This window comes from Sinocyclocheilus anshuiensis, unplaced genomic scaffold (genome assembly GCF_001515605.1).
Source record: "Sinocyclocheilus anshuiensis isolate Anshui unplaced genomic scaffold, SAMN03320099.WGS_v1.1 scaffold1154, whole genome shotgun sequence".
In the NCBI taxonomy this organism is placed as follows: Eukaryota; Metazoa; Chordata; class Actinopteri; order Cypriniformes; family Cyprinidae; genus Sinocyclocheilus; species Sinocyclocheilus anshuiensis.
In genome coordinates this window covers 263,623-277,722 of record NW_015542345.1, presented here as the reverse complement: position 1 = coordinate 277,722, position 14,100 = coordinate 263,623, and the positions used below count along the sequence as shown (strand labels likewise).

The 14,100-nt window shown below is 38.1% G+C and overlaps 1 protein-coding gene across 2 annotated transcripts in view; it reads left to right on the top strand.

Annotated features, from left to right (window-relative positions):
* LOC107691273 (protein diaphanous homolog 3-like) overlaps positions 1-14,100 on the top strand; it is a 357,819-nt gene that overhangs the window by 138,043 nt on the left and 205,676 nt on the right. For both annotated transcript variants that reach the window (XM_016489790.1, XM_016489789.1), the window contains exons 5-6: positions 12,265-12,339; positions 12,550-12,619. In XM_016489790.1, coding sequence (XP_016345276.1) covers positions 12,265-12,339; positions 12,550-12,619 — 145 coding nt within the window. The remainder of the gene's footprint in view (positions 1-12,264; positions 12,340-12,549; positions 12,620-14,100) is intronic.

Here is a 14,100-nt window from a genome sequence, read left to right as displayed (position 1 = left end):
CACACACACTCTCTCACACACACACACACACACACACTCTCACACACACACAGACAGAGACCTGATCACACAAGTACCAAAATAGTCTGCTGGTGTCATTCTGTAGTTTGTCTCGGATATACACTAACTCTATGCTCGTATGCTATTTCAGTTGTTGTTACGGTATGGTGAGATGATGTCATGTACATGTAAGAGGAAAACCTTGAACTGGAAGCAGCTCTCCCACATACAATGAAACGAATTTAGGTCATTTAGATTAATCTATTCATGTACAGTCAAAACAAGGCCACAGATAATGAGAACAGGAGAGACTAAAGTGTGTAAGGAAAAAATAATGATCAGATAAAGATACAATGGTCTGCTTCTATCTCCTTCATTCCTTGTGATGGAGGCACGGCTTTTGGCTAATTCAGAAGTGCTTCTTGTACATGGTAGTAAATATATCAGTGTTTGTTCTATTATTTGTACAAACATCAACACAAGATGCTTTTATGATCTCTATTTCATGAAGTGGGTTAGATATTTTTGTTTATTATAATTAAGTATTCCAGAGAGCCATGTAACAGAGTGCATCAGACAGTTAGGTTCTGGATGCAAAAATCTTATCCTTTTTTTTGTACAATATTTGTTATTGGAAATTTGCAATAAGTTAAATTGTACAGTATTTATTGTATTTATTTTTTGCTTTAATGGTGATTTATTATTATACATTACAATGTAATATTTCTTATATTACTTAATGTTCACATTCACAATATTTAATGCATTCATATTGTACAACCATTTTATATTAAAATTGCTTAATTTGTTGAGCTTCATACGATTATAGTTTGTTTACTACTCCAAAAAAACAAAACAAAAAAAACAAACATGAAATATTTTCTTGTGTGATTCATCTTAGTGTTGGATTGGTTCAAGGCTTAGAACTCTTTATTTAAAAAAAAAAATGTATTCTTTTTTGACAAAATTAATCTTAAAAGTACTTCCAAGACCATTAATAAAGTGGGTGGTTAATATGGCACTTTATATGATAGCTTAAAGCATATTTTTCTAACCTGTCTTTTTTTCATTTTTCTAAAATGTCTTTATTGAATATTTTGTTTTCTTATAGTTTATTTCTCAACTTTTTTGTGCTTTTGAGATTCATTTAGACTAACCTTGTGAATAGTTTAGTCCAAATTATTTTCTTTTTGTTTGTCTGTTGTAGGCTGCTGCTGAGGAGCAATCCTCAACCAATTCTGTTATTCAGTCTCAATCCAATTAATTTCATCCTACTGGCTTAGCTGTGCAATTGCGCAATTGTGAATCATGCACTTTCATACAAGCATTTATAAATACATTCCTGCTTATCGCTTCCACCTACTTTACTATCTAGGTTCTGGAGTCTCCTCTTCGCAGAGGAGAATCTCTCTCTTGTGGAAAGTGAGGGAAAAATAGGCCGAGACGGATGCTTAAGACCTGGGGGCGCTGCAGGACTTTGGAGTTAATGTTTTATTTTCGGATCTGTGCGGCTCCGGCCCAGCGCAACGCTAACGTGGGTAACGCAGCCTTGGGGTAGAGACTCCAGAGGGAGAAGCGAAGTCAAGCTACCTTTGCCGTGAAGTTAGCCAGATAAGGCGCCTCATTTTTCTCTGGGATTTATGACTGTTTTGTTTCCTGGGAATGGGACGTTGAATTTGTTTTCCAGTGTTTTTAATGCTCAACTGAGAGAGAGAGAGAGAGAGAGAGAGAGAGAGACAGAGAGAGAGATCCTGCCCACTCCTCTCTTCTGCCGCTTATGGCTCAAACAAGTAGGTGATCTTACATGTGTTACTCCAGCGACGCTGCTTTTCAGTGTGACTTATGCGTATTCCCTTTGCAAGCATACATTACTCTAAAACTCGTTAATATTTAACACTGGCTAACTTCTGGTGTTCGTTCGCTCAGCGCTGTTACATTTCCGCTACGTCTGTGGTCAGGTATTCTGCATATTGCCATGCTTTTGAAGGTCAGTTTGAATACATTAACCTTGCTTTGGGATTGCATCAGATATTTTAAAAGAAATGACTTGCGTGATAGTCATTCTCCCCTATAAAGAGTAGATGGTGAGTTTGTGTCTTATTCACTTTATAGGTGTATAACAGAGGAGGGATAAAGGGAGTGTAGCGTCTGCGTAGAATCATGCATGATCTTTGGGGTTTTATGGCTTAAGAGACCCTTTTAGCTTTTAACATTTGCATATAAATTACAGTTCTGGTCACAGACTTTACACTTATATGGGTGCTAAATGGCCAATGGTTCCCCCCCACTATCAAGGAGATGCTAAACAGTTTCACCACTCTCGTCTGACCATTGAATTTCAAACACATTCCAAAGAGACGTAAATGACCCCCGGGGCCAGGCACCGATGGGCCTGGCTGACCAAGCAAACTAACACACACACACCGCGCCGGCGGATCTCCACCAAATTCGGGGGATCCCTTCAGCTCGAGGAGCCCTCTCGAACGTCACCCTCCGCGCGTCAGGTGGTCTCATTCGAAAGCGGGCCTCTAGACGTACATTCGATTCGCGTTCGAGAGGGTTCCTCGAGCTGAAGGGATCCCCCGCATTTGGTGCGGGTTCGCCACGCCGTTACAGAGATATGGCTGTTCAAAGTTTCAATGGTTTTCCATAGAATTAAGCTTCAAAAGCGTTTCATCCAGGTCGCCAGTAGCAAACAATGGAGCGTGCTCTGCTGGATAAACTAAGTAATTACACCATTTCAAGCATTTTATCTGCGTTATATGTTCTGTAAAAAAAAAAAGTCATATCGGCGGCATATTCGCCGATACCGATATATCAACAACAGACTCATATCGGCCGATAATATCGGCAAAACTATATATCGGTCGTGCTCTAGTTCGAAGTAGTGTTAATTTCGACAATAAGGTTAATAAATGATAACTATGACTATATCAACATGCAATTTCGTTGACTAAATAAGACGAGACTAAAATGTATTAAAAAAAAAAAAAACTTTAACAAAAACCTCTTTTATTTTCATCAAAAAAAGGAGACAAAATGTTATTGCGGACTGCTGTACAAGCTACTACGCAAGCTTTCACGAGTGCGGTTGCCAGATATCAAAAGTTCAAATCCCCGAATCAGAGCTTCACTGTTACAAGGATACATTTTCTGCCCGGTGTTTTGCTTATTTTAAGCAATCTGGCAACCATGCGCACGCGCTCGCTCCTCATTGCAGAAGCGCCGCCGACGATGATCTGAATACACCGACAAACAAGCTGGAGTTTAGTGATCTAAGCGTCACTCAGCCATAATTAGAAATAATGATACTGTGTGGTTGAAAAGACTGTTTCATTCATGACAGATGACAGCTGCTCTCTTTAGGTCAATGGCAGCGCGAACGCAAATTTAAATGTTCAAATCACACTGGTGTGATCATACGCTGCACGGACGAACCAAGTGATCACAACATTGATCGCACACGTCAAAGTTTGAGGAATGAAACAGACGAATCGTAATTTAGGAACAGAATCACGTTGGTGTTTGAATCGTTTTCGCGATCTTTAACGATCTATTAAATTAAAGTGCTTTCATGTTGGTGGTGACACCTCTCTTGCAACATGTTTAGCTATCACAGATATTATACTTAGCTTTTTTTGTTTTCTGATCGCAAATGTAGCCAAACTTTGGAGCACTTGGATTAGCGAACAAGGTCCTGGCAGATCGCTAGGTCCGGCCTTCACAGATGAAGAAAAAAAAGCGCATATGAATCGATAGGCGGAATCGAAATTTTAATTTGACAACAAGTATCCGATTCCTGACCTTAAGTATCTGATTCTGGAATCGGAATCGATTTTTGATTCCCAACCCTACTAAAACCTTACTAAAATGCTCATACATTTCATTGACTTAAACTTGACGAAACAAAAACAGGACAAGGTATGACGGGACTAAAATGTACATTTGAGTAAGACTAGACTAAATAAAAAATGGCTGCCAAAATTAATACTGCTGTACGGTTAATTAATAATAATCTTATTGTTAAAATGTCGTTTTCATTGACTAAAACTAGACTAAAATACTTTAGATTTTCTTTGTCTAAAACTAGACTAAAATGTTGAGACTTTTAGTCGACTAAAACTCGACTAAAACTAAATAGGATAAGGTTGACTAAATATGATAAAAAACTAACAAGGACATTTAACACGGGACTAAGACTAAAAATGAAAATAGCTGACAAAATTAACACTAGTTTGAAGAGGCTGGTTGTTCAGGGCGTGGGAGGATGCTAATGAAAGTGAAGGGTTGCTTCCGGGGGTCAAATAGACCTAGATCTCACATTTTCACATCAAACACATTTTCTCTCTTCCATTCTCTATGTTGCTATGAATGCAAAGATTTGCACCAGTTCTCTGCGCTGGCTCTTTCTCAGAAGGCCGACTGGTCTCTGCTCATTTATCCTGTCCATATTTATTAATAGAAATGCAGCATGAAGCGTAAGACAGGGTTTTCATGTTTTGTTATTTTTTATTCCAAGGACCTTCCTAAATTAGAACAGTTCTAAAAACTATGCTAAAAGTTCATTTTCACTGTGTGAGAAAATTAAATGGTTTCTATAAATAAATAATTTCCTTTTATATTTCAAGATGTCTATCAATGCAAGCAAGTGTCATTTGGTCAGTACTGTCAGAAAGAGATGCATTAATGAAAACATTAGTGTGCTATTTATGGAGGCTATATCTTTAACACCAAGCATTTCTGCAGACTCTGTTGATCTTCTCCTTGATTCCTTTAACTGAAAAGTGAAGAATGTTATTGATGACATTGCTCCTTTGAAAGTCAGCAAGAAGACAGAAATCAGCTTGGAGAAAATCAACAACAGTTCAGAGTATGAAAAGACAATGCAGAAAAGTTGAGCGGATATGGCGGAAGACGAAATTTGAAATTCACTATAGCAACAGACCACTCAGATCATTAGGATCGAGTCAGTTAGAAATACCAAGGGTTCACACAAAACAAGGGGAGTCTGCTTTAAGTTATTATGCTGCTCGCAGTTGGAATCAGCTTCCAGAAGAGATCAGATGTGCTAAAACATTAGTCACATTTAAATGCAGACTCGTCTGTTTAGCTGTGCATTTATTGAATGAGCACTGTGCGATGTCCGAACTGATTGCACTATATTTTATGTATAATCGTTTTCTATTCTTAACCGTTTTAAATTCATTTTAAACCTCTTAAATTTTCAAAGTTTTTAAATTCCTTGTTTTATTGTTGTGATTATTTTTTATTTTCTTTTATGTAAAGCACTTTGAATTACCATTGTGTATGAAATGTGCTATATAAATAAACTTGCCTTGCCTTATATTATCAATGTACTACTAAAATTGTTAAACTATTTGTATAATGTCCTAAAAGTTGTTAAAATATTGTTAAATATTATAAATTAATCTCTCAAGTGAACACATTAACTTTATCAGCCCCATGGATGCTCACTGTAGTTAAAACAAAAAAAGACAATTGTGACTGTTTCTTGTAATTGTGAATTAAAATTGTACTTTGTGACTTTGTCACAATGTGTCTTCAAATCACTTTTTGTGACTTTGTCACAATGTGTCTTCAAATCACTTTTTGTGACTTTATTTTAGCCTTCTATTCTCTTTAACCGTTACCTTTTTTATTATTTTTTTCTTTACTCTGATGCGGAAACTGCTCCCATAGAGTCTTAAAATACATTTTGTAAATTTAATTTAATTTCTTTTCACTGATCTCCCACTGACACTCCCTTGTGACCCCCTTTAAGTCACTTGGCCCCCAGTTTGAAAATGCCTGCACCAAACATTTAAAGTCTGCAACAAGTCTGGTAGGGTTAATATTTCATTTTAAGCACATAATATGAAAATTTCTGCCTGCCCATTTGTCCAATTATTTAAGGTCAGACCTAATGTCCTTGTATAGCTAATCGAAACTCTGGGGGGGAAAAAATACCTACAAAGAGCATACAGAAGGTGAAGGACAGAAGAATAAAACAGATGAGAGAAAAGAAGAGAACACAAATGGGAGCTAAAGAAGAGCAAACCATCTCATGCTTATTTTCGACATGTTTTTCCCGGAACGAATGTGCCACTTTATGTGATTATGAGCAGTGGGACACAGCTCTCAATGCTGCCTCTCTTGATTGGAGCCTCCTGTGGCGGTAAAGTGTTCTGCCTTTTGTTTAAGACCGCCGTTTCTGCCGGCACTTGTGGGATTGATTAATATTGTTATTCAGACACGAGCGTCCATCTCCAGATGTTCCCCTTTTGTAATCGAACGCTCCTTCGAAGGAGGGGGCATGAAAGACGGAGAACATGAGAAAAGAAAAAGCGAGCTGCTGTTTGATGTCAGGCTTACTGATACAAAAAAGGCCTGGTAATGATTGCCTTTGCTCGGGCTGATCATACCAGCTGCATCCCTTACTTCTGAGAAGAGAGAGGGAAAGAAATGAAAATGATTCTGTAGTCAGACGGTCAGACTTGGATGCTCATTTCATACGAGGAAGTCTCGAAAGAGATTTCGCTTCTGATAATTTCACATGGTGGTAGATAACAGTTGTTTGGGAGAAAGTGTTTTGCTTGATTCGCTGCCTGTGAGAATGTGTGAGATTTCAATAGGGTGTGTAGGAGGGTGCCGCATCTAACCTTTTCACTTTTCCGCCTGCCTCATTCTCGTGCTCACTAGCCTCCCTCCATCACGTCGTGCTGACTGGAACTGGCACCCTGCTGGTTTGAAGGGAGTCACCCTTGTTTTTTCAGCTGCCATGCTTCGACTGATTATTGCGGTCTTTCTGCTCTGGGTTTCACCTGCTGATGATAGGAGAATATGGTTTCTCACGTGTAAGTTATGCATTTCAATGAAGCTCTTGTCAGGACCCTAGGCCTGGCCTGCTCCGTTTCTTCCACTGCCTGCTTCCAGGAAGCAAGAGAATAAATTGAATTTTACTGTCTGACATTGCAGCCTCATTCTTTAGCTGTAAACATCAGGCAACCCACCTCTTTTAGCACTTGTCAGTGTCAGGTCCTCATATTAATGTCGGCATATACAGTGTTACTGAATAAGAGGGGTGAGATGATAAATCTGTTTTTTTTAATGTAACCCTGGGGCATTTAAATTGCAGCTCTGTTGCTGATGAGAAGATTAATTGATTGTGTTGTAGCCTAACTGGTTGTCGTTTTTTCACTTTGTTGTCCTTTCCCCCCTTATATAAGTTGCCTTATATAATTATTTTAATTTTCAAGTAAAACAGGCTTTCACAATTCCTTTTACTTCCATAGTGTTATGTACTTCCAAGTGAAATGGGTTAATCAATGCTTATCTACTAAACCATTTAAAAGTTTGGAATCAGTAGTTTATTTATTTTTTTTTTAATGAAAGTTTATTCAAAAGGGACACCTTACAGTATGACACACAAAGTGACAGTAAAGACTTTTATAATGTTTGTATGTAATATTATTTAAAATAAATGCTATAGACCCTTTTTCTGTTAGTAAACATGATGTTTTTCTGTGGGCGGAGCTTAGGTGGAGGCAGAAAGATTCCCCTGACCGCTTCACTAACGCAAGCTATGAAGTTTGTTAGCTTGTTTTTTTAACAATGACTGGAGAAAATCCGATTTTACTTGCATATGTAAGGTCACTCACTGTTCGGGACCGCGATTGTTATTTGAAAAGGTTAACTTTAACGGACGAAACCAGATTGTCCGACCCATCACTCAAAGCTTGGACGATCTGACAGGAGTAACGTTACCTCCAGTTGAGTGACTCACATCTACAGAGAAACCTAACGTGTATAGTAAAGACAAACTCACCTATGTCTGTCTAGTCATGAAGATGTATATATATTTCAATTTCAGCAGGCAACTATTTTTACAGCTACATGAACTGGGCCAAAATACACAAAAAAAGTTAAACATTCAATGTGAAGGATTTAAAGATGTATGTGTAATGTAATGATCAGTTATTTTAAAGTATATTTACCTCCTGTAAATGATGTAAGTTTACAGTGACATTACAGTACCTTTACATTAGCCTACTTTACATACAGTACATTTAAATTAAGATGTGAATATTTTCTAGAAATAAAAATTCCAGAAACTAATTTTGAACTTTCTGTATTTGATTTTTTTTTTTTTTTACAAAGTTCTTAAAAATTCCAGCCACAATCAATCACAACAATGTATATACTATTACAGATCATTAATATAAATCATCAGTTTGTCATTTTACACGCATGCACACGGACATTATTTCATACACGACATGTAGAGAGATGCATAAGAAGTCTTTAGATGTGTAACACAATCCATAACAACAAAAGACAATACTTTATTTAAGCTTTTCCGATAAGAAGTTTTGACGACCATTTCTGTCCAGTCTGCTCGTTTTATCGCGTTTAAGCACAGCTGTCATGCTTTAAAATTTCAAATTGGAGCCTCTACTACGTCGATTCTGGCACCCAACATCACAACAAGACGATATTTTAAGCTCCTTATGTAGCCCAATCTGCGCTGGTTTGAATTGGCCGCCTCCAGTTTTCCCTTTGTTTTGCCTCCAGCTAGCGCTGTGACGTAATTGTGACGTCGGCCCTAAAAGGGTCTATTCTTTCTCAAATTTCTGTTTTCAATTTATGGTATTAAGAAGTCTTTCTTGAGTACCAAATCAGCATATTAAAATGATTTATGATCATGTGACCAGAATAATGGCTGTTGTGATATTTCACAATGTTACCGAAAAGAGACTCCTTTTAAACTTAATAATCTTTAAAAAATTCTTACTATTTAAATGATAGTATACCTACCTTGCTTCATTTTTTAAAATCTTTTTGTCTTATTTTACTGTATGTTCATATCAGCAGCATAGTTGTGTATGAGTGCAAAATAAAATAACAAATACTGTAGCCCAAAAACCCAAGAAATATTAACAAATAAAATGGAATAGTAGTAGTACAAAATAAAGTGAATTAGAAAGATTAAAGTGACAGTGTAGTGAAGTGCAGAGGAAAAGTGTCTCTTCCTCTTCTGTTTGATTCGCATTGACTATTGCACGCCTTCTGTTGATCATGTTTGCATTTTATTACACATCTCTATTTCCTCATTCCTGAGAAACTACTTGATTATGCCATTTTGCCAGAAATTTGCTCCGGTTGACAATCCTCCCATCCTGATTTTTCAATTACTGACACTTTCCCAATCCTATTAAAAAAAAGGAAAAGAAATTCATGAAATAACCCTACAAATGAGATGAATTCGGCATGAGGGCGTCACGGCTTCTAAATGTACGTTTCTCACGGAAAGCAGCATTGTCTTTAATTTACTGCTCATTTGAGTGTTGTGACACGTCTACGGCTCTTTATTCGGCTAAACTAACAGTTTATTTCATCCATAATAACCGTCATCATTGTCGTCATTTTGATTTAGACATGAGCTGGAATCCCATCAGCAAATGTATTTTGTTGATGGACTACTACACTCCCCTTCTCTGTTTTCTCCGCTCCAGTCCGATTTGACAAATTCAATTCAGGGTGAGCCCCCCTTTTGCTTCACCTTGAAAATTCACACAGGCATACATGCTAGGATTTGATTAGTGGATGCTTGGAGGCATGCGGCTTGTTGATTAGAATTGGACGAGGACTGCATTTTGATGGGAACAGACATTACACAGACTCTTGCTCTCTCTCTCGCCGCATAAACAATTGCCCTCGTAGCTTCTCTGCAAACCCGCTTTGATTCTCTGCATAACTCTCTACTTTCTTGCAGTCTTTGGCCGCACTCTGTCACTCCCTCATCACCTCCATCCTTCTTTCTCCCTCTCTCATGATCATTCGTTTCCTTCCCCTCTCCTCCCAGTGGGAAGCCCCATTCCTCGCCATTGGCAGGTTCTCCAATCAATAGGATAAGGGGAAAAGCTGGCGAAAGAAAGAAACCGATGGCTTTTTTTCTATGAAGCTACAAATTACTCTGCTCTCTGCTGATTATTTTGTTACTATGGTACATTTACCTCTGTGGTGAGATGTGATTAACCAGCTCTTTGGGGGCCTGAGCCCTCAACTCCCATCGCAATCAGCCGCAATACCTAAAAGACTGCCTGAGATTTCATCTTCCTCTCGCACCTCTCTTCGACTACAAGTTAAATATGTTCAGAGAGCCTTATTCTGTCTACGTACACCCAAGAGACACCATGTACTGGAAATCATTACGATCCCTTTGGAGTGGCTGAAGCAAGGGGAAGTTACTGAACAGAAAGAAATAAAAGAAGGCATGAGCGAGTGGGGAAGAAAAAGAGTAGTATGAAGATCCATATTTAGGACATGGTGGCTTGTATCAGGTCCCTTCATCATAGCTTCTCTGTGCCCTGGGTTCTCTCTATAGTACAACAACATCCCTCCATGTTGGATGTTTTGATCGTCCTACAGCTCATTTGCATGTAGGGAAGGAAGAACTGTGTTTATAACTCAAGGGAAATGGTGACATGTATTCACAATATGTGCTAATTGTGGTAGGTACACATGCATACAATCATGCCTTTTTTGCTGCTTTTGGATTAATAGCCAGTGCAGAAGTTTATGTTGCATAATAAATAAATAATAAAAACACTGAACTGCAGTATGTGTTGTTGCAACCATTTGCGTTCTCCTGTAAAGTGCAGCATGATAGTATTTGACCTTTTGACTTTTGCCATTTTGTAATGAAACTGGCACGAGAGCTCATTTTGGCGCAAACTTTTTGCCTGTGAAAGTGTGGCGACATCAATCCTGCCACAGCTCAGCTAGGAGAGCACTGCCTCTCAGTCTCATCGGACCGTCTCTCCATTTTACTTTAAACAGCATTATCTTTTTCTCTCTCTTCTTGGTTCTCTTCACCAGTTCTCCTTTCCAGTTTCCAGTTTCCGGGTTGTGGTCAATTTCAGCTGTAATTTAGCCTTGGAAGCATACCCACACCTCTTGACACTGGCTCTCTGAAAATTGGCTATTGATGCTCACCGCTATTCTACACTTACACTGAGGCAATTTCACACAGTTCTGTGAAACCGCACTCAACCCAGCCCACCCAGCTGATCGCTTTTTTTGTGACCATAGTTTAAAGCAGGTGATCACAGACAAAGGCAGATGAGCTTTTTTCTTGCTCTTAGCTGCCTGATTTTAGTGTGCTTAACCACCAATTTACCAGTTATTCCGTTTGACCACTAAGGACTTAAGGACACAATGAATCACCGCTTGAAAATTGAATAAAATCCCTTAGTGCAAGTTTGTTTTTTACGTGTTTGTGGAAAAGAGTGGGGCTTGAAGTTCTTATATTGCAGTTATTATATTGGTTTTAGTTTTAGTGTTATTTTGTTTTAGACAAAATAGCATAGAAGTTTAATATTGAGCATTTATCAATTATCAGCCATAACATAAAAACAGTTATAAGCTTATTGGTATTTGCTTGTTTTTCACCCTAAAATGGTTTTAATGTCATTTTATGAAAATGAAATAAAAAATATTTTATTGGAATCTCTGCTTTGCTGGGCAATGTCATTACTGTTACAGGCAAATAAAAGCTTGTGTTTGCAGAAACATCTGTTACAGGCTGCAGTTGTAATTGAATGAACTCTCCAACCTGCTTCCTACACACAATGGGTTAATCGGTTTGTTTATGCTTATTGAATTCCCTCATTATTAATCAATGCCTCACTCGACACACTTCACCTCTCGTTATTGGAGAGTTAAATTTCCACCGTGGCAATTCCCACAGACAATAGAGGCCGAATCAATGGAGATGTAGAGCGAGAGATTGTGTCTGAATGGAATTAAAATAAACATCTTTGCTCCATTAGCAATGCCTTTCACTTTTAGCGCCAGGGGGAGAGCTTAATTTGTTGAAGAAGGTAGAATCTACTGACGTTAAATGGGCTCTGACAAACTTCACTCTGATAATACTTATTGACTTATGGTTCGGTCCAGGCATGTAATACAGTGTGGTTTATTTAGGTAATATAAAGTATGGACTTTTAGAGCCAATAGTGTAAACTGCTAGTTCCTAACTTAAATGGGTAGTTCACCCAAAAATTAAAATTCTGTTATCATTTACTCACACTCAAATTGCTCCAGACCTGTATGAATTTCTTTCTTCTGCTGAACACAAAAAAAATATTTTGAAGAATGCTGGTAACCAAACAGTTGATGGGAGCAATTGACTTCCATAGTATTATTATTATTATTATTTTGAACATTATCAGAATTACACTAACATTTTTTTTTTGTTCTCAGCTGGGTGCAGAGTTTTGGCCATGAGGGTCTGGGTCTCCTGTTGGACACGCTGGAGAAGCTCATCCTCAAAAAACAGTAAAACAAATTCCATTACCCATATTTCTTAATCAAAGGCATCCTGCTCGGTTTCAAACTATTTATGTTCTACCTCAGCATGTGTCCTGAGGTCATAACAGTTTAACTAAAATATTTGACTGTTTTTGTCTTCTAGTAACCCACTGAGCTCTGCTTGCTTTCACTTATTCTTGATTTTTGTGTTTGTTGTTTGTGTGTGTGTGTTTCCAGCCAAGAAAAAGTGGATAAGAAGAGTCAACACAAAGTCATTCAGTGCCTCAAGGCCTTTATGAACAACAAGGTAATAACGTCACCAAGCAGCGAGTTCACTTTATAACTACCTTCCACTTGAGATAACCTCATCTCATATTGGACAATTATCAGTTTTAAAGGCCACATGCAAACTGCACCTAAATATGGTTGTGATGACTCTTTTAAATGCGAGATCCACAGTCTTCAATCCCATTGATGTTTGTTGCAACACTGCTCAATTGCATAAAATTAAAATTAAATTTGCTGCTGTGAAAATATTTTTTATTCGCTTCCATATTTTCACCACCCCCTCAAATTTCCTTTTTTTATAGCAATAGTTTTATATTTGTTAAAATAATTTTACAATTATTATGTTTACAAAAATATTAAAATAGAAACGAATGGGAAATTATACAGCTATAACATAACACAACCCCTTAAATTCATTATGCTGAAAAACAAGTAGTTTTTGCTATTTTGACAAAACCTAATTTATGTCTGTCAGCTAGATAACATTATTTTAGAGACCAATCAGCAGAATTTGTACCAAAAAATGCAGAATACTTTACAGATAACCAATCATTTATGTTTGCAAGACATGATGTAAAAGATAAAGAAATGCAAGAATTTTAGTGATAATATAGCACTGCAATTGAAAGCCCAAAGCCAAGGAAGATGGCAGCCCACCTAAATCACCAACCAGCCAACCATCACATTAAATCAAAAGTTACAAGTGACAGAGAAAATGTAGAATAAAGTAACGAAAACGGTGTAAAAATGGTGTATTTATCTGCTGTGGATGTATTTCATGAGTTTCAGATGTACTTTTTTTGAAGTAGAAATCTCATCATTACCCTAAAGCACCAGCTTCAAACAAGACTCATTTCAGTCGCTGTGGCGTCTCAGCCGACCCCTTCATCAGCTGCCGCGTTACATCTCCGCTAACTCACCGCGCTCCCGCTCCTCCCCGCTTGACACACGTACCTGCGGCCGCTTTCAAATGGTCAGGAGCGATAAGAGGAGAGCTTCAGATGAAGGGGGCTGCAGACAGCCACCACTCTGAACTCGGGAGGGGGTTACGCCGCACGGCCGAGGTGGAGAGGTCTGAGGGGGCTTTTGATGATTTGCACACTCCTGTTAGAGAGATGTGTTAGAAGTGGATCTCCAGTGGTGTCTCTGATGTTGTTGATAGCCCGGGGTTTGAGGAGTTACCCCCGCCTCGTGCAAACATACATACGAGCATGGTAGAGATAGAGATCTGTGGGGTTTTGATCCATGTTCATTCACTGGGTATGTGGCAGATGTTAGACAGACATGTTGTCAGGTGTCAACATATCCCATGGTGTTTGAGTGAAGCTGAACTAATCTTATCTGAGAAGCTGTTAGCAGTCATCTATAAGCCTCGCTAAAAGGTCTGATTCTTTGTTGGAATGGCGTTCATCAATGGTATTTTCTAAAGTAAGCATTGGCATTGCAGTACATTGCTATTTGAGATTTGAAATAAAATAAGTAAATATTGATTTTATTCCA